This window comes from Mycetomoellerius zeteki, unplaced genomic scaffold (assembly GCF_001594055.1).
Source record: "Mycetomoellerius zeteki isolate Tzet28-1 unplaced genomic scaffold, Tzet1.0 scaffold128, whole genome shotgun sequence".
NCBI lineage: Eukaryota > Metazoa > Arthropoda > Insecta > Hymenoptera > Formicidae > Mycetomoellerius > Mycetomoellerius zeteki.
The window spans coordinates 614,757-636,396 of NW_017256212.1; the positions used below are offsets into that span (position 1 = coordinate 614,757).

A 21,640-nucleotide genomic window follows, 5' to 3' on the forward strand; every position below is an offset into this window, starting at 1 on the left:
ACTAAGATAGATAGAGCGCCGCCGACTTTGTTAGATCCTCATAAAACATCGTATTTCTTAACTTGTGTCACGAAAAATTTCTTGAGATCGAAATATATGTTGTAAAAAACTAACTATGAAAGACGCTGCTCGTAAAACTGTTTCCAATATCACGGGATTAGCATGAACGTTAATCCGAAAAATCTGAAAGTTCGAGTCTATGTGGTGAATCGTGCCAACAACAAACTTTAATCCCCAAAGTCATTATTGCTTCTTGTTGCTATAGAATGTAAATCGTGCGTCCGACTCATATAAAAGGATCGTAAGACCTTCGGGCCGTCGTAAATCCTACTATTCTCGCGCTCGAACAATTTCAACAGAAACTACCTCCAAGTTACATGAGTCAACGGAAAATATAAAGCGCAAAAAGTTAAATGAAGTTAAAAAAAAGAAAAAGAAAACAGAAAATAAGAGTAATTAATAACATTTAATCTAATTTTTTCTATCTTATTTAAGTGACTCAAAAATATTTACAAGACGTATCACGTTCTAGATACTGTTCTAATCGTAACAAAAACCAAACTGGTACGTCGACGACAAAGGTGTCCAACGGCAACAGCTACAGCAGTAACGTTTTTTAACTCGTTAGTCGAGAGAATCTGCATATTTCGAGCTTGTCACGGACGAGGAGCTCGTATTACACAGTCAAACGTGCTTCCCTCATATGTGGATCGTGGTCCAGCATAGCATTGAACACGACATTGCATCACAAGGCACACAAGGGTTGATACGCAAACGAGCTTTGTAGCAATGATACCGTTGTGTCGCCGCGCGTAATCGAAACCAAGCGTCACCGTCACGATATGATCCAGGGTTTGTTTCGTCGAGAAGAGGCGCACTATTACCATGCATATGGACATATAATAGCAATCTAACATCAAATAAGTTATCTTTAATGCATTAATTTAAAACTAAAAAATATAACACTCATAGTTCAGAATATCTAAAACGAATAACTGAAACGAATAACTGAAAAGAATAATTGAAACGAATAACTATTTTTACGCGAGAACAAGAACATTTGATTATTAAAACGTATATCAAATAGTATAGAGACAGCTATAGATCTCGGATCTGTCAATACCATCCTTGTTTCACAAGCGCCACATTATTTCAATAAATATAACCGAAGACTGCAACAATTCTTCCGTCGCCTATAAAAATAGTAAACGCGAAATTGCAATAAGTTCCAGCGGAAAGAGTCGAATGAAGGAACGGTCGTGAACGCAGCGGCTTTTACGAGACACGACATTTCGGAAGCAGTAAAATTCTATCCTGTCAAGCGTTCGCATAAAATCCTTGCTCGTCAGCCACTGTGGCGCAAACACAAGAGGAGTAAGCAACGTGCGTACTCTCGATTTGCGAATGACAAAAAGAAGATAAAAGATAGATGTAATCGTGATTTTGTCGATCTCTTAAGCGACCGCGATGTGAGTGGCGTAGAAGAAAATGACGTTTCTTCGTTTAATATCACTTCTTATATGTTTGCAACATCGTTCACTTGAAACTATAAAAATATCCCTCGTTAAAATAAACGCTTCCCTTCTCCGAATATATACGGCGAACATCTGTCTATATTAATCAAATGTTCCGCAATGATATTTCTGCAAGCTGATATTTTTTTACATAACTGTGTATACATGATATTTTACGAAAAACAGACACATTCTCCATTTTACACAAATCTATCAAATTTTTCTAAAGTAATCTATAAGTTATAACAAATATAATATTAATATTTAATCGCGTCTGTAAAGACTCGAGTAAAGATGAAGTAAAAATGGAATCAAATAAGTGAAGTAGTGAAGCAGTAAAAAATTGAAATTTTTACACGCGTGACTTGCGTTTAAAAATAAATTTAAAAGAAAAATGATATTTATTACTCTTTATACATTCTCGCAATAAAATTGGTTCTATCAACATCCATTAATTCCATAAATTAATAACTTAAGACTTAAGACAAATTAGGTTAATGTAAATCATAACAAGTTCTAAGAAGGAAACCACAGATGATGTTATTATCATCGAACTTTCAATAAAGAAAATGATGACACGTTTCACGGATATCGAGACGAAGTAATGTGCGTTTCACATGCACGTATTACTACACAGAGGACAACGTTATCTACTGATGTGCGAACGACGTACAATGCAGAATGAGAAAGAGAAAGAGTGACACAGACGAGAACGAGACGAAGAAACCATAAACACACCCGGAGACTGTTCGAGATGCCGCGAAGATCGTTGCCCTCTCGGAAGAGAGAAGGCGAAAATCGTAAAGATTTTAGGACTCTTTGGACACGCGAAGTTGGCTCGCGTGGCGCTTCGCGAGAATGAAAATGAAGCATTCTGGTTCGTTTCTACCGTAAATTCCTTCCTTCAACATTTTTCATGATTCGCATTGAGTAAGCATCGATCGAGAGGAATGGTCTGAGAAGAAAAAGAGGTGCATCGCGCTTACAACGAGCGTCTGTATGCAAGTGTGTACACTGTCATCAGATCGTTGTCAACCACTCATAATATTTTACGATATTTTTGTAATACTGGTACACTGCTCCGCATAGAAAAAGAGGTACGAGAAGGGAGAGAAAGTGACAGATCATTTAACCCTATGCCTCGTAAAAGAGAACCGGCTCGACTCGCTAGACTGTGACCGACTTTATTACCCACCCTGCGCATCCTCCTCCCTATTGAAATACCCTGCTATCAGGTGCCAAAGGATGATTCGCTATCCGTGGCTAAACCACCCTCAGAAACGATTTAATTCATACGGTTTATATATTTAGATAATTAATTGTAAGATATACATATCAAAAGATTTTGACATATTAAATTTATCTGTATATTTCGATTTTTCATTTAAAATCTTTAGAAAAATCTATTTAAAAAAATTGTATAATAATAATATAATATAATTAATTATAAAAATAGGGTAGAGCGGGGCTATTTGAGCATAGGGGCAAGTTGGTCAAATGCAAATATCTAAATAATCAAAATATATGTAGATACGTCTATGCTTGCGTAATATAGCACAAAGACAGAAATTACTGTACCTTAAGGGGATGCTGACCGAATTGTCGGGATTTTGCAGATCGATATAAATCTCCGAATTTACTGAACGGAATCAAAAATCCTTTCACAGAATTAAAATAGACGCAAAATTTGGGAGTGCTGCAATAGACTTTATACTACAATCGGTAAAAAAAGTTAAAAACTTACATTTTTTCAACTCGTAGGCCGGTATTCATAGTCAGTTCTTATATTCAAGATAGTCTTAAGTTCAACCTTGAGGTGTCATGAACCAATCAAAAGGTTGCATTAGCATCTTAAGACATTACTTAAGATGGTCTTGAAATAAGAACCGACTATGAATACCGGCCGTAGAGCTGTCACCTGACGTAGATGTTTCCTTAATACAAAAGTTTTATAGCTTGTATGGACTAAACGATAGTGCAGCACTCAGCGCATTACGTGCACAAACAATACTGAGTTTATGAAACTAAGATTAAAAGCTTCAAAAGAAAGATTTATATCGATCTGCAAATGACGTGTATACGAATGCTGAGCGAAGACTCGGAATGGTAAACCAAGCAATAATTGTGTCTAGTAGTAGGTGTTCGATCTTCTAAGAGATGGCGTTGCATATGTTAGATAAGGACAGATGAATGCGTTTGAGCGAGACACAACGATATAAGATAAGTATAAGAAATGAATGAAAGATGTCACTATTATCGAATTTGGAATTAAAAAGTTTGTACCATCGACCTCGATCAAGTTCGGCCGTCGATCCAGCATCTCTTTAATACAATAATCTGTGTCCAACTGTCAACAGCCAAATACGTGTGCTTTTTCGTTTTTGCATATCAAAAGTAAAATTATTAGGTGAGTATTCTTTCTACATAGTAATTAAAGCGATTGATAATAATCAAATATGTTTTTTGGATATAAGTTATTATCATATTTTTTAACTTTAATGTTTAAGTTGCTATTTTATTTACGGTTTTTCAGTTATAAAAAAGTATTTCAGTCAACACCGATATGGGGCATCCTCGCAGGATAAGTTGAGCCATGAAGATAATCGTTTAATGAGATTATATATTATTAAAAACATGGAAGGATTATGTGTATATTAATCAAATTTTTATTATTTGCATCTTAAATATAATAATTTGCAATATTCTTTCTTTTTAAATGCTTTAACTAACAAAATTAGAAAAACTAAAATCTTTACTCTTTATAATAATAATTAAACGTAAAATATATGTTTAATCGTTAACATAGAATAAAAAGCATTGATAAAGACAGATTTCATTTAAGCAGCTGAGTTTATAAGATTAGTTATGAGATAAATGGCCCAACAAGCCCCATATGATGGGGCAGATTGGTCCACTTTGCATCTTTGTAATTAACGTAATTTTTTTCTTATTTACGAGGTATATCAAGGATTTATAAGTACTTAATTATTGAGCCAGAAAAACATGCAACGTTTTAAAGCATTCACCATTAGTCTATCATAATTGTGTAAAGGTTTATAATAATTTAAAGAAAAAGTGTCACAAGTAGCCCCGCTCTACCCTATTATAATATATACATTATTATACACGTTAAGAAATTAAATTAAAAAAATAAATTCATAATATAAATGGTTTTCGAATAATTTGATTAATTCGATCAAAATAAACCAAACTAAAAACTCAAACACGCAAAACGGCGTTGCTATAAAACAACGCTCTGCTCTACACGAATATAACCAACATTTCAGATTGAATAGATCTCTTTTACAGCTTTCTGCTCTGTCATGTTTAATCATCTGTCGAGAATCGTGTACTATAAAAAATTAGGACGCATTTAAAGTGCTACTTGCAGACAGTTAAACGAGATAAATCAATTTGCTCTATGAAAGAACATCATAATCGGACACGTTTGACAAAGACATCGTAGCCGTAAAACGTAAGGAACACCTGAAGTTTCTTTTCCCATAGGATAAGGATGTTCAACAACAACAAAGCAACGAAATAGAGTCGAGAGGAAGACAAAAATCTTCGTAGCATTAATGTATTGCCACAATGCCTAACGTTAAACGAAGGTGAAAAATCGAATTTTTGTCGGTGTGCACTGTAGGTTATACTGTAGATTATATCGTCGCCAGTGAGTCGTAACTTTCGCATCAGTGACACGACGATGGCAATAACTAAGATCGGGACAAAGGGTGGTTTCAAAGAGAGAAGGAGAGATGAGTCAAACTGATGCGGGAACCACTCGACTCGCTAACGCGAAGAATTCGCCTAACAGGCTTTTGACGCTTGTATCATAATCGTAAAGTCAACGAAGCAAAAATTCCACGATCGTAATCCATTCGACGTGTTGGTTTGTCGAATCGTATTTTGTATTTTCGTCACGGATATGACGCCCTTAAAATATGTTAAATGCATACGTATACATTAAGTGCATATATATATATATATATATATACACAGGATATTAGTTAAGTATGTTGCCATACTCAACAGAGCGATTCTTTGGTTTATTTCAAGTAAAAAAATCCATATAAACATATGTCCTAAACGGCTTAGTTTCCAAAATAAAAAAATTTAAACGTGTAGTAATAATCTGTTTATTTTTTTTTGAAAGAAATACAGCTTGAACTCAAACTAGTCAAAAACTAGTCAAAAATAGAAAAACAAAAACAGGCTTCAGTTCTTCTGATGAAATAAAACAATTAGATGAATTGTTGAAAATGTCTACCTTGCGCCATTGAGCCTTCTTCTCAAAGATTGACATACACGCTCAAAGATCAGAACTGAAGTCTATTTTTGATTTTGTGACCTTGACTTTGATTTTGTCACTTTGTTTACGGTTGTGAGAATGGTAACTCACGTGGACCAAGGCATATTTATGCAGGAAGATATCTCCAACGCAATTTATCGTTTCGTCAAACATTTACGAACATTCACCTGTATTTCGGAAACTAAGCCGTTTAGGATACATGTTTATATGGACTTTTTTACTTAAAATAAATCAAAGAATTGCTCTGTTGAGTATGGCAACATACTTAACTAACACCCTGTATATATATACAGCGTGTCTAATGAGTTTTGACAAAGCACTCGTGTGTAGATAGAGCGGATTAAACTGTATCGAAAAGTCCTGTATTATTTTGAAATTTTCGCAATAGTGAACGAGATATTAATTTCTAAAGATTGTCAAATAAGCGGGTAAAATTGACACATAAGATAACTTTAAGATATCTTTCAGAATTCTTTATGAAATATCTTAAAGATGTTTCTTAAAAGACTCTTAAAGATATTTTAAAGTTGTTTCATACGTCGATTTTAGACATTTTGTTCATTGAATAATTAAATAAAAAATTGCAAAAATTGTAAAATAGTACAGGAGATTTTCGATTCAGTTTAGTCCGCTCTATTTGTACACAAGCACTTTATCAAAACTTACCGGACATCCTGTATATATTGATAATATTTTTATTTTTATTTTAAAATAACGCGCAATTTTAATATTTAATGAATCATTTTACAATGGATCTTTTGCAAAATATATAAAATTCTTCAATATATTATTTAACAATATATATTTTAAATAGACAGAATTGTTTTTGTTGGAATCAAACGTAATAGTATTTTGATAAGAATAAAACGTCCTTATTTCAAGCAGTTTATATAATATTATTACATGTTTTTAATATATAATAACACAGATAAGCGTAATGTCCGTATACTTTGTCGCTTTTAATATTATCAACCTTACATTATTGCGAAATCATAGTGAATCAATCACGTTAACTGTCGTTAAACGTCGTGTGAAAACTGATATAGCGCAATATAATCCGTTCATGCCCTGGCGATGTTTTAATTTTATATTCTCTTTATCCTTCAACGATATACACCAAGATGCTTTTTTTACGTGTGGGCAGCTACTATACACTTCAAACTAATCACAAACTTATTGCCTGTTAATAGTGTTTGTACGATAAGGTCATAAAGTAAGCGTTTTGCACATAGAAATGACTACAAATATCTTAATTGAATTGATGAGTAATTCATCGCAATGGCGTGGCATCAAAACCAAAACTAATTTTGACATGGAAAGTTATAAGAATGTATATGTAAACGAGAAGAAAATATCAATAAAAGTTGTGTCATTATATATATAATGTCATTCCTTTGAACTTATCAGAAAATATAAATATAATATATATTGAGAATACAATTCAGATAAAACAAAAAATAAATTAATATATTATATAAAATAGAGTAAAATTAATAATATGAAAAAAGCAAAGATCATAGAAAATTTTGTTTCAAAAAGTATTATTTAGCTTCTTAGGAATTATCAGATTATGATTAATTTGCCAGCCATTTAATACGTAATATCTCATATTTTGCCAGTCAATTAATACATAATACCATTCCATAGTCTAATAAGTCTTGTTTGTGTTCGCGAAAATTTCAAAACAATCGCTATCCGTCTGGAATAAGAGGCAATCTACTCGTATACTATGGCTGATAGATTGATCCCTAATCAATTAACTCGATGCCGATACAAGATTCAACAAGTGATATAAGTTACTCAATATCCGACCATTATAATATATCTTTAGATTTAACATAAAATGATAATAAAATTACATCTTAATTAAAATTCCATGAGATATACGTTTCGACATTATGTCATTTGAGAAAATATTGTACACAAATGTTCAAAAATAATTTAGATATAACATATTACATTATTACTTAAGGATTTTTTAAAATATTTATTATGTTTCTTCAATGTGCGCATCAAGACGCATATCTCATGGAATTCTAATTAAGATACAGTTTTATTCCTATAGTAGTGTGTGTGTGTGTTTTATTCAACAGTTCTATTTTTAAAACGTTTCACGTAATCAATATATTTTTCTCGGTTTGATCAAAAGACCCGCAAGAAACGAATTTTGTAAATGATTAGTCTAAACGAAATATCATCACGCTAGCCAAGCAAGAAAGGAAACTAACACCAGGGTCCATGTGAGATTTACGAGTAGAATTTTCGGTGAGGTCCATACCGAAAGAGAATTAACGACCATAAAAGTCTCGTGATGATCAATATGAGAATACAAGAATTTTTTCCGTTTCTTTCAGTGTAACCGCAACCATTTTCCTCCGATTAACTTTCTGAGAACGATGATAGATCCATTCGTAAAACACGTAGTTAAAAACCTGTGGCTTAGATTTCTCTTCCTTCAAGACATCTTCAAGTTTTATGTTTACTAACTAAATACAATAGTATAAAATAATAAAAAAAGCATGAAATTGATAGTTACTTCCAAAATTGTAGTATTTAATATTTTCTTTAAAATATATGTCGATTAACAATTTATTGCAAGCTTAATTATAAGTATAACAATTGTAGAAAACTAATTTAAGAGACAATTAGTCAATTACATTTATCAAAGAAAGTATAATAAAAATTGTAATATTTACAATTAATCAAACGCTTGCAATTAAACATCCAACAAATAAACATATTTTTGTTTTTAGAAAGAATAAGATAGATATAAACATGAAATTTTTGTTTTCTAATGACGAAGTTCATTTTCACAGCCACTACAGTTTTCAGATGTTAAACATCTATACTGCTATTAAAAAGCTATTACCATTAATAGCATTAATTACGATGGATATAATTCAAATAATGATTATACAAACTGCTACTAATTCTTACGCCTAAAAAAAAAAAAAATGTACCGAGTATGTACTGACAAGTTCTATTTCGTACAGAAGCATTTAAAAGCTGCAGTGTGTGCTTAATATTTATACAAACATTATTACAAAATATTCAAAGATAATCTATATTTTGTAAATATTATTGATAAAAGAATTATATCGAAACTATATAAGACAATGCGAGATACTTATATGTAAGAAAGATTATCATATAGAAGAAATTCTATATCTTTATTTCGATGTTTGAAAGTGTCAAGTGCAAGAACCAACGAATTTCTTATTTAATTAAAGTAATCATCGTGAAGCAATGAGCACGCGTTAGTTTCGTAGCCGCTTCGTAATAATGAGCGATACATTATTAAAAGCCTGTACTCAATGTCTCGAAATGTAAGGTCGTAAAAATAAATTTTACAACCATATACTCGTTATTATCACCCCTGGAGTTGAGGCATAACATCTCCACGACGCAAAAGCAAGTGCTGACTTTTCGTATCAGATGTTGTGCTACTTTTCCCATTATCAGCGATTTCGATATCACGAAGATGTGTTAAATTCGGTAATTAACTGGTGATTAATTCGAGAGAGAGAGAGAGAGAGAGAGAGAGAGAGAGAGAGAGAGAGAGAGAGAGAGAGAGAGAGAGAGAGAGAGTGAGAGTGTGTGTGCGAGAGAGAGAGAGAGAGAGAGAGAGAGAGAGAGAGAGAGAGAGAGAGAGAGAGAGTGAGTGAGTGAGTGAGTGAGTGAGTGAGTATGTGCGCGCGCGCGCTGTAAATTAATTAATGCGTGTTTATGATCAGCTCGATGATGGTGCACTTCGGAGTCTACGTATAAGAAAAAGCAAAATTCCCAATATTCCCAGTAATTTCTCAGATACGACAATAAATTATTTTTATCTCAAAAATTACTTTCGAAAACGATGCAAAATAATATGTTCGCAATAGCTGCACATCAGAAAAAATTATGCGAACAAAAATATCACGATGAGAGAATGAGTTCAGCGATAAACATGTTATTCACGAAAATATTTCCTTCTTTTCCACCACATTTGTTCTCGTAAAAAGGCACAGTTATGCTATGATTTTATCTCATTGTTAGTAGGAAATTATAAATGCAGATGTACTGCAATGTTCTCTCTCTCTCTCTCTCTCTCTCTCTCTCTCTCCTCCCCCTCTCTTTTTCTTTAGGAAAGAGAACAAAATATGTTGTCAATTCAGATTTAATCCTGCACACAGCCTTTCGCTTCCTTTAACCCATTTATGTCTGGGAACAAACTATTTCGTCCAAAAGTAAGCAAAATAACGATAACTTTTAAAAACGAGCTGGATCGTAAAAGCGAGAGCGAGCTCCTAGGTTTCGGCTTTGGTTATAAGTTCGTATTATATTAGCCGAGTTCGCATGGCCTGCAGACCAATGGGGACGCTCGTAAAACCAGGGTTAACATTCGGTTGGGTTGTCAAGTGAAAGAGTGGCTTGAATTTCGTTGGGATCCCTGTGAACGACGTTATAAGTACGCTCGTTCACTTATACATCAAATACTTGCGCTTCAAGCTTAGAGATGACAATGACAAACGCGACGCGACGCTCGTGAAGGTTCTTCGCATATTATCATTAACGAAAAGGACAAAACGATTCCGGCAAAATCGCTTTTCAAAAAATTTCCTAATCGTAATCTTTCAGCTGAATTTATGAATTGTTGTAATTCGATTTCTTTACAATATATATGACTTTATGTATTTGCAAGCGAAAAGTCTTAGCTTCTATTCAAAATCTATAAGAAAAAAAATTAGATAAGGAAATTGAGAATGTTGAAAGCACTGATCGATTTGGCAATCTCGGAAACAATGTGAGAATTGTTTCTCCATGAAAGACGATCTCTCTTTCTTCTTCATCGAATGACATTTGAATGCTCATGTACGATATAACGGTTTAAAGAGTCCGCGTGGGGATAAGCAATAACCTTCCTTGCTTGAGTGCACTGAATGCCGATCTTTGTTCCTAAATTCCGCAACGGAGGAGGTCTCACTATCTTGATACTATAATTTATTCTATAATTATTTCGCTTGATTATAACCATAGAGCTGTATCAGGAGTAGGATGCAGCCAACTACCATTGCAGTTCGTGAACTTTAACGTTCTACCGCGTTTTTGTAGGAATCGTCTGGTAAAAGGCCAGACAACCGCAAAGAGTTGCGCGTTTCTTGCTATGTGCACAACGGAAATGTCACAACGCGAATGAATAACAAAATTCATGGATTGCCATTTCTCGCAATAGAGCGCTGTAATGATTAGATCTTTCTTGTTTAATAAACAGTTATACATAAGCACGATTTATATCGTCGAATTATATTGAGAGAGAGAGAGAGAGAGAGAGAGAGAGAGAGAGAGAGAGAGACTAGCGGTTCGGCATCGCTAGTCAAATGCCCAAATTTAAATAGTTGCATTATATTGTTCCTCGCAATATGATATCTCTTTCCTAACTGTGTTGTTTTATATATATATATATATATATGTACACACACACACATATCAATAGATCATAAATATATGTACATTTATATAATTCGTGACATTTGATAGTTAATATCTTTTCTTCCTTAAATATTGATTATTTTAGATAATTATTTGTGGCTGATATAAAATAATTCCTAATTTTAATAAAATGCGCTGAACGATGACAAACATTCTTTTAGAAATCGTATTCAGAAATCGGAAACACAAAAATCTGTGCAATTTTTTAATGTTAAATAAATTTTCAAATAACAAAGTTAAAATGTGCTATCTCCAGTAAAGGCCGTATTTTGCAAGAGCATGAAAGATGGAAGATATCAGGGGAGAATGTGTGCAACAGGTAGGCAATTTCGATTTTCAGCGTATACATGAACGTATATCGTATGTGTACGCGTTTGTCATGTGCAATAGTAAATAAGTGATTAGCATGCATATTGAGACATATTTCTGCGACGCAAGTATAGAATACATTAAAAAAAACCTACTTTTTGTAAACAGATAAGAAACCTTTCAGAAAGGCGCGTGTAAAATATACAGCACTTAAAAGACATCAAAGTTTGAAGTAGAGCAAGCTGCTTATGATACATTAATCGATTACTACGTGATTGTAATAAATAATACAAATAAATAATTGTAAATAATAAAATTAATAAAATAATAAAATTACAAATAAATATTTGTAAATAATTGCGCATACGAGAGAACTAATCGCACTAAAAAAATCTAAAACTCGCTTTGACAAAGAGAAGACGCTTTTACAAAAATGATTTCATAAGTTTGTTTTTGTATAACTAATTTTATAAGTTTCATACATTCGTAATTTTTCAAAATTGTATCTTATTCGAGAAGTATTTTTAAACCGCGAATAATTCGAAAAAAATATAGGGATAGCTTTCACTTTTCTAAAACAAGCCCACGATCTAATCAAAACGTAGGTATATTTTAGAGTACATTGATCTGCAGTAACTTTATACAGGAAACTTCGATGATTCTGTGCGTGCCAGAAATCATCTTAGAATCATGATATTTGTGATTATAGTTCTCCATTCCTACTAATCACACGAAATATCACATAGCGTCGCAAAGGTCACGAATAAATAATGCATTATTCGTGCCACGGTCTATGTGAGATATTTAAATGTCAAACAAATTTTATCTTGTACATAAGCGCATTGAATGATTTAAAGAACCGGATGAATTCGTAACAATATGAAACAACGTGGTTTTAGCTCTGGTTTTCACAATATGGTTACCTAAAGATTAAAAGTTACCAAGAAATTCATGAATAAATTTCTTGATAACCTTTAATCTTTAGATAACCACATATTGTGAAAGTCTTACATTGCTGCAAAGTACCCATGTCATCACTGCGAATAAGAATAGTTCACTGTAACTCAACATATAGATACGAGCTAAGCATGTTTAATTAATTTAATTTGTCGTGATACACTTATAGATAAATATTTCAGCTTATCCGTTTGGTTATCTATCATTTATCTGTTTATCCATAATTTCACTCATACTAATTATTAGAGCCAAGATTAATGTTCTGAGATCGTGTCAACCGTAGCTAGCTGTCCCCACTACACCTCATCCCCCACCGCCGTAGCGACGTCGCTCGCCATGGTTTTGGCGAGTGCCAGTGGAGAGAATCATGAAGAACGCGCTACGATCAACTCGAATCGCACATTGGTCTAAAAAGGCGGTTTGCTGCTCAAAATTCAATAACTTTTGAATCCATGGTAGTATCAATATGAAAATTGATATATACATAATCTAAAATACATTTTTCAATAAATTATAAAGAAAAAAATGAAGTGTTTGTATTCGTGAGAATCATGAAAATAGTAATAACAGTGAAATTTTATTCAATTTTTATTTTATGATTTTTATTATCTACATAACAGTATTTTCTGCATAATAATACTATTATATTAGGTATTCAACAGTTCAAAGAAATTTTTATAAGATCGCATTAAAAGAATGATTGAAAAATCTTTTTATTGTTGACAATATGTGTGAATAAGAAATAAAATGAGATTAATTTTGACGAATTAATGATAAAAGTGTTGTCAGAAGGTTTTTGGCAAATACTGTTGCGAGAGTGTAGAGAACCTGAATCTGAATATATATAATGTGTTATTAAAAATTTTTAAATAAAGATTAAAAATAATAAAAATATTAAGGGGATGCTGGAATGGCCAAATTGTCGGTATTTTGCAGATCGATATAAATCTACGAATTTACTGAACGGAATAAAAAATCCTTTTACAGGATTAAAGTAGACGCAAAATTTGGGAGTGCTGCAATAGACTTTATACTAAAATCGGTAAAAAAGTTAAAAACTTATATTTTTTCAACTCGTGGAGCTGTCATCTGATGTAGATGTTTCCTTAATACAAAAGTTTTATAGCTCGTATTAACCAAACGAATGCAACACTCAACGCATTACGTGCACAAACAATACTGAGTTTATGAAACTAAGATTAAAAGTTTCAAAAGAAAGATTTATATCGACCTGCAAATGATGAGTGTATACGAACGCTGAGCGAAGACTCGGAATGGTAAACAAAGCAATAATTGTGTCTAGTAGTAGATGTTCTAAGTCGATCTTCTAAGAGATGGCGTTGCAATATGTTAGATAAGGACAGATGAATGCGTTTGAGCGAGACACAACGATATATATATAATAAGTATAAGAAATGAATGAAAGATGTTACTACTACCGAATTTGGAACAGTTTTATCGGTAACAGACGACTCCAGCATCCCCTTAAGTGTTTAAGTGTCAAATTTATCTAATTTGTAAGCAGTCAAATTAATAATTGCATTGCTTTTTCAGATAATTCTAAAATAGTTTTAGTCGGTAATACAGCGGTATATAGACACCTTTAGGATCCCCTTATTGCGGTCTAAAAGGCCACAATAAGAGTATTTTAGAAATATGTGTTCTCTATTATATATTATATAGCTTCTTTCCGCTTTTAAATGAAAAGAATTAAAATATTTTGTTGCAGAAACATAAATACTTATAGATTCCAAAACCGTAAAAAACTGCAAAATTTTATTATCGGATCTTATTATAGAATCAATTTGGAATACTTACAAACCAAGAAACACAATACCGGTCGACTCCGATGACCTTTAAAAACCTCTTTTTTGTTAGATTATGTGTTTGTAGCAGCATTTTAGAAAAATAGAGCTTCAAAATGATACAACCAAGTTTAATGTTATTTACATTATTTATATAGAATAAAAATTGGGGAATCTAACAACATACTCATGTTGATTATTTTATTAATAATTTTGACGTAGTTCTCTCTTGAAATCACCATATGTTGAGGCGATGTGATGGATTAGTGTTCGCATGTTTTCCGACTTTGGATTATACTTTCAGCTAAAAATGCAATATTATTTTGACTTTTATTGATGAATATATATTATATAGACATTCTTTTATACAGACAGTATAAATTCCAGCTTCAGTTATACTTTATAATTCAGAATTTTGAGCAGCAAACAGTCTTTTCGGACCAATGTGCGTCGGTTAGCGGATAATCCGCACGGGCTCTACTAATTTTGTGTGTGTGTGTGTGTGTTATATATAAGTACATTAATCAGTCGATATGTGAAATACAACTGTACGATTATTTCTAAATAGATATTTCTAAATAGGTCTGTTCTTTTTAGCTGTTTTAACTTTTGCACCAGTTCATCTTTCTTCCTTTTCTCTTCAGGAACAAAAAAGAAGAAGAAAGATAAACCGGTGCAAAAGTTCAGCCAAAAAGAACAGGCTTATGGTCAGATGAAGCACATTATAAACTGCACGAGTATGATTGTATAGCTATGTTAAATTCACCAATGAATATCCTCCTGATAGATATGCTACCATTAAGAAAGTTGGGTTATCCATAATTGTATAATATAGTTGCAATATTAATACGGTATAGTAGTGGCTATATTAAACTTATAATATGACTTAATTAACGATATTTATATCTAATTACTTCTAATCTTTTCCCTCCGTTATATTGTATTAATTATATTAACATTTTTAGTAATACTACAGAAAAGGGTTGCAACCGCCGGATGACCTTAATCTTAACATATATTGTCAAGATCATGATCATAACCTTCAACAGATTTTAACCGGCGGAAGGACAATCGGGTAGACCTTAATACGTATATAGTAAAATAACATTTTTTTATTTCTTAAACTTTTTTGTTAATAACTTTTTAACGAAGGATGAGCGCCGGCTAAAACTTGTTGGAGGTTACTCAGAATCATGACTTTATCAACGTATGTCAAAGTCAAAGTCATCAACGATTACTCCTCTTTTCTGCAGTTTTATCATACTTTTTCATTATTTATATTAATTATGTAGTTTAACTATTAAGTAATATTTTAAAGATTATCTCAAAAATAATGTATAAATATTGAGACATAAAAAAAAGAAACAATCTCTGAATTTTTCTAAGAAAATGAGTGATATCTATTACAATTAATATTAATGCAATTTAATATATGCAATTTATTTATGTGTATGTATATATGTATACAGGGTGTTCCGAATTTAAATGTCAAAACTTCGAGAGCGTATAGAGGATCGATAAACTAAGAAAAAAAGTTCTGTAGAAATGTACTCGTTTTTACTTCGTTTTAGAAAAAATCGCAAAAAAGATAAAACGTAGTTATTTCGTTCCTACTGCGTCTGAAGTATTATCGTCGCTGAAATCATGTACGAAGATAATAATAATTCCGTTTCCAAGTGAAAACTTTTTTTGTTTGTTTACATTCTGCCTTTCTCCTATAAATTCGTCAGTTACTCGTCAGAAGCTATCGAGTGAATTACTTCTGTCACCATATGCTGCGTATATATTCTAACGTTGAATATGCTGATATGGTTTTCGTGTATGGTTTCTGCGACGGTAATGCTATGGAGACAGTGCGAGAGTATGTACGCCGATTTCCAAACAGAAGAATGCCGGATCGGCGAGTCATTACAATGACTTTTAATAGGCTGCGAGAGACCGGCTTATTTTCAATTCCTCAAGATCCGTTAAGAGCAAATATGCATCAAGTAAAAAATCGTGTCCTGCACCACTTTGATAATAGTCCTGAGACCACCGTCCGAAGAGCGTAACAATTGCCATGGCAAAAAATCTACTGAACTTTAAGAAATGATAACCGCCATCCATACCATATTCAAAAAGTGCAGTATTTATGACATCAGGATTATTTCAAGAGGTTGAATTTTAGCAATTGGTTTCTTGAGCAATTTAACAATGATAATTCATTTCCATCAAAAATAATCTGGACGGACGAAGCTATATTTACAAGAGGAGGAATTATTAATCAAAGAAATTATCATGTATGGGCTCATGAAAATCTCAAGACTGTTAGGGAAAGTAGGTTCTAGCATGAATTTGCTGTTAATGTCTGACTCGGAATCTGGAACGACTCTCTAGTGGGACCATTTCTTTACCCGACAGATTAAATGCAGTCAGATATACTGAGTTTTTGGAGACTGATTTCTTTGATTATTTAGAAGACATCCACCTGCAGCAACGAATTGAAATGTGGTTTCAACTCGATGGATGTCCAGCTCATTATGACAGAACTACTCGAGCTTGGCTAAACAGACATTACCCACGACGATGGATTGGACGTGGAGGAGTAGTACCTTGGCCCCGATCACCTGATTTGACACCACTGGACTTCTTTGTGTGGGAGGTCCTAAAGCAGGAAGTTTATTCGTCGTCAGTCAACTCAATAGAACAATTGAGAAATTGAATCGAGACTGCAGTGCACCAAATATCGCCAGATCAGTGTTTGGCTGCAACACAAGCTGTCCGTACTAGATACAATGCTTGCAAGAGGTTAACACTTTGAACAATATCTATATTAAGCAAGTAAATAAATACAACTTGAATAAATAATGAGGAAGTACAAAAATGAAAATTACGTTTGTCTTCCTTTTTTGCGATTTTCTCCAAAACGAAACAAAAACGAACATATTTCTATAGGACTTTTTTCTTAGTTTATCGATCCTCTACACGCTCCCTAAGTTTAGAGATTTAAATTCGGGACACCTTGTATATACACATACACACACACACACACACACACACACACACACACACACACACACACACACACACACACACACATTACTTACCGTTTTTTCTGGTCGGATAAAGTAAAGATATCGGTGACATCGCGCGCTGAAAAAGAATAATAATAAGTAAATAATAATATTCCATATATATATATATGTGTACATATATATACATATATACAGGGTGTCCCATTTTAAAATGTGTCGACAAATTTTTCAATAAAATCATCGATTCGCGAGATAATCGACTATATTACTTAAAATGAAACACCCTTATATATACAGGATGTCCCATTTTAAATAATGCATTAAGATTTCTCGAAAACTATGGTAGATACGGAAAAATGTTTCAAACAAAAGTTGTATAGTTCAGAGGGAAACATAAGAAGCTATCATTGATTTGACCTTGGGTAACATCGTAAGATCAGATCAAGGTTACGTCGATTTTTTAAAATGAAATCCTCTATTTTTCATTACACATTCTTGTAGCTTACCTCGAGAGCTTCCCAAAACACTATATTATATTAAGTTCATTTTCATTAAGTATTTTTCGAATTATGAGGCTTGAAAGTTATAATACCACCGGCATTATTATATAATATAGTGTTTTGGGAAGCTCTCGAGGTAAGCTACAAGAATGTGTAATGAAAAATAGAGGATTCCATTTTAAAAAATCGACGTGACCTTAATCTGATCTTAACGATGTCACCCAAGGTCAAATCAATGATACCTTCTTATGTTTCCCTCCGAACTATACAACTTTTGTTTGAAACATTTTTCCGTATCTACCATAGTTTTCGAGAAATCTTAATACATTATTTAAAATGGGACATCCTGTATATATAAGGGTGTTTCATTTTAAGTGATATAGTCAATTATCTCGCAAATCGATGATTTTATTGAAAAATTTTTCGAATGAAAGTTGCATGGCTTAAAGAGGGACACATGATGGAAATGTGAATTTGACCTTGAGTGACCTTGTCAAAATCAGGTCAAGGTCATTAATGTTTTTTTAAATGGAAACCCCTATTTTTTATTACATATTCTTGTAGCTTATATCGAGAGCTTTCAAAAACACTATAATAAAGTTATTTTTCGTTAAGTACTTTCCGAGTGATGGAGCTTGAAAGTTACAGCATTGCCGGCGTTATTCATGTATCTCATCTGTTAATCGGCCGGATCAGTGATCGGTCTTGCCTTATAACTTAACAAGTACTTAACGAAAAGTAACTTTATTAAAGCGTTTTGGAAAGCTCTTGAGATAAACTACAAGAATATGTAATAAAAGATAGGGGTTTCCATCTAAAAAAACATTAATGATCTTGACTTGATTTTGACAAAGTCACTGAAGGTCAAGTCCATATTTCCATCATGTGTCCCCCTTCAAGCCATGCAACTTTCGTTGGAAAAATTTTTTAATAAAATCATCGATTCGCGAGATAACCGACCATTAAATGAAACACCCTGTATATACATATATAAACGAAAAATACATTACAGTTGCAATGTGCAGCATATTAGCAAAATTAAAAGTTTGTTTATTCTCAGATAAAGATTAATGGTTCGGTTTCAATATAAAAATAAATTAGTGTAGCTCGAAGTTTATTTGCGCAATTTTTCAAAGTAACGAAATAAAGTTTTTAATATGTATTCATAAATATAGATTTAGATCTCATAAATTGGGTATAACAAAAATAAAGAAATTAGTAAAATTCCTTAGTCCTTCCTTAATTAATAGTTCACAGTACTCATGCATTGCCGATCGATATATTTTTGACAAGCCTCTCTAACGTGCGAGAAACTATACGCGAGATATTAAATTTTATTCTCATTTCGAAACGTTCCCAAAGACATAACACTTTCTAACTAGTCTAATTTTAATGATATTAAATCGAGGAACATTACATTTTTTATACTTTGTAATTCCTCCTTCCGAAGTACGAATTAAAAATTTGAAAAGGTATTTCAATATATATGTCATAAAATTTGTCATTTAAAAATTTGTTTATGCACGCGTAAAGTGTGACAAATTTGCTTTAAAATAATTGATCGTTGAGCTCTGTAAAGCTGAGCTTTTAAATCGTTTGAAAATTGGAGTATTCTAAAGATATCGTAACTTCAGAATTCGCGTAATTTAAATATTCCGTATTTCTCGATAAATGTTATGATTATAGCATTAAAACTTGATGAAAATACATGTCTTAATATTAAGAACAAAAAAAAATTTTCATGTTAATTTTCATATTATGTATAAGAACAAAAAATTCCATTTTAATATTACGTATGGGAACAAAAAATACGCATTTTTCTGCTATCCAATTTGACAGCATGACTTGGGGAAGGGGGAAAAATCCCTATATATTTTTAATTTATCGAATCAATAAATATTTGATCAATTTTTTACAACCGCAATGGTAACAAGTTATCTATTGTATTGCAAACCTTATGCCTTGATAAAAAAGAAAAATACTAACCTCTACCTGACTAATTTTTTTTTTTTTACTCAATTTATACATTCGTGTCCAAGCTATCTTGTCTGCCGCTATTCTCTGTTCCTCCAGAAAAATATAACAACGTTGACAATAGCAGTCTTTATATAGGCAATACTTTTTATGTCCTTCGAGCGTAACTTCCACGTTATGAATATTGCATCGCCCGCATATTGGTTTCCTCCGCCCAGTCTTCGTTTTAGGAATTTCTGTTCCTGCTAACGAAGATACCTTCTTTTTCACCTTGTCCATACTGCTCGCAGAATTTTTTAATATTAATGGATGAAAAGCCGATCTGATGTTCCTTGTCACAATAATCGTGATCGTGCACTTTCTTATTGAGATCGAAGAAACAGATTCGAACGTATCTGGTCTCGCTCAAATGAGATAACGGCGATAATTGTTATCCATTATTTTATATGTAGAATTGCAAATCCTTTGTATCGCCATTCATCAGATATCCATATGACTCTATTTTCTGAAATACGTAATAAATTATTTTGATGTTTTAAATGATAAAAAAATATAATTAAAACGCAATTTAATGATATCGTGGCTTATTTCGAGCTTTTTAAATAGATGACTTACACTCAAAAAAGTGATCTTGCAGTTATAGCAGAAAATTATCTAAGTACGAAAAATAGCTGGAATAGATAAATTTTTAGCAAGTAGGTGCTGCGATATCGGATATGTATTGCATCTAATCATATAGATGATAGAGATAGAATTGAGATTTGTGCTATAAATTCTATGCGTATGATATATATACTACTTACAAAAATTAGAGGAACACTTAATTTTTTGTAAAAATTAGACAAAGTTTAGGCAGCTGTAACTTCGTCAAAAATGAATGAAATTTGAATTTAAAAAAAGAGTTTTAAAGCTTGAAATCTCTATTTTCGAAAGGTCACTATTTTTTTTAATTTCTGCGAGTTTAGTAATTTTTACGCATAGAAAACTATAAATTGAACGAAACGAGAAATTTTTATCTCACTTTGTGTGACGCTTGTCACGTGCGAAGAAAAAATCTGCGAAAATTTTCGATTCTCTCATGTAAAAGCTTGAAGCTTTCCCTTCAAAATCATTTTTTATAAACGGTTCTACGATTTTCTGTTGCCGAATTATCGTGGAATAAATAAAAAGTGAGCACCTTGACTTTGATTGCTCACTACTCCGTTAAAAATCATCGTACCGCAATTTTAAAAAAAGATTCATAAAGCTAAAACGTTGCTCTATCTGATAGTGTTGTTGCCAAAATTTTTTATGAAACGCGTAAACATGATACGAACGATTTAAAATATCGTAAAAATTAGCAATTTTTCCCTTTTTCATTTTCACTCAGAAAAAAATTGTGTGGATTAACACCATCAGATAGAACAAAGTTTTAGCTTTAAAAATCTTTTTTTAAAATTGCGGTACGATGATTTTTAACGGAGTAATGAGCAATCAAAGTCAAAGTGCTCACTTTTTACTTATTCCACGATAATTCAGTAACAGAAAATCGTAGAAACATTTATAAAAAATGATTTTGTACGGAAAACTTCAAAGTTTTACATGAGAAAATTGAAAATTTTCGCAGATTTTTTCTTCGCACGTAACAAGCCCACAAAGTGAGATAAAAATTTCTCGTTTCGTTCAATTTATAGTTTTCTATGCGTAAAAATTAGTAAACTCGCAGAAACTAAAAAAAATAGTGACCTTTCGAAAATAGAGATTTCAAGCTTTAAAACTCTTTTTTTAAATTCAAATTTCATTCATTTTT

At 32.3% G+C, this 21,640-nt stretch overlaps 1 protein-coding gene across 1 annotated transcript in view; it reads right to left on the reverse strand.

The window, feature by feature from the left end:
- Positions 1-21,640, reverse strand: part of dsx (transcription factor doublesex) — an 84,413-nt gene that overhangs the window by 49,245 nt on the left and 13,528 nt on the right. Inside the window, exons 2-3 of the mRNA XM_018461811.1 lie at positions 19,864-20,356; positions 17,450-17,495 (exon numbers count right to left, since the gene is read on the reverse strand). Coding sequence (XP_018317313.1) covers positions 17,450-17,495; positions 19,864-20,130 — 313 coding nt within the window. The 5' untranslated portion in view covers positions 20,131-20,356. The remainder of the gene's footprint in view (positions 1-17,449; positions 17,496-19,863; positions 20,357-21,640) is intronic.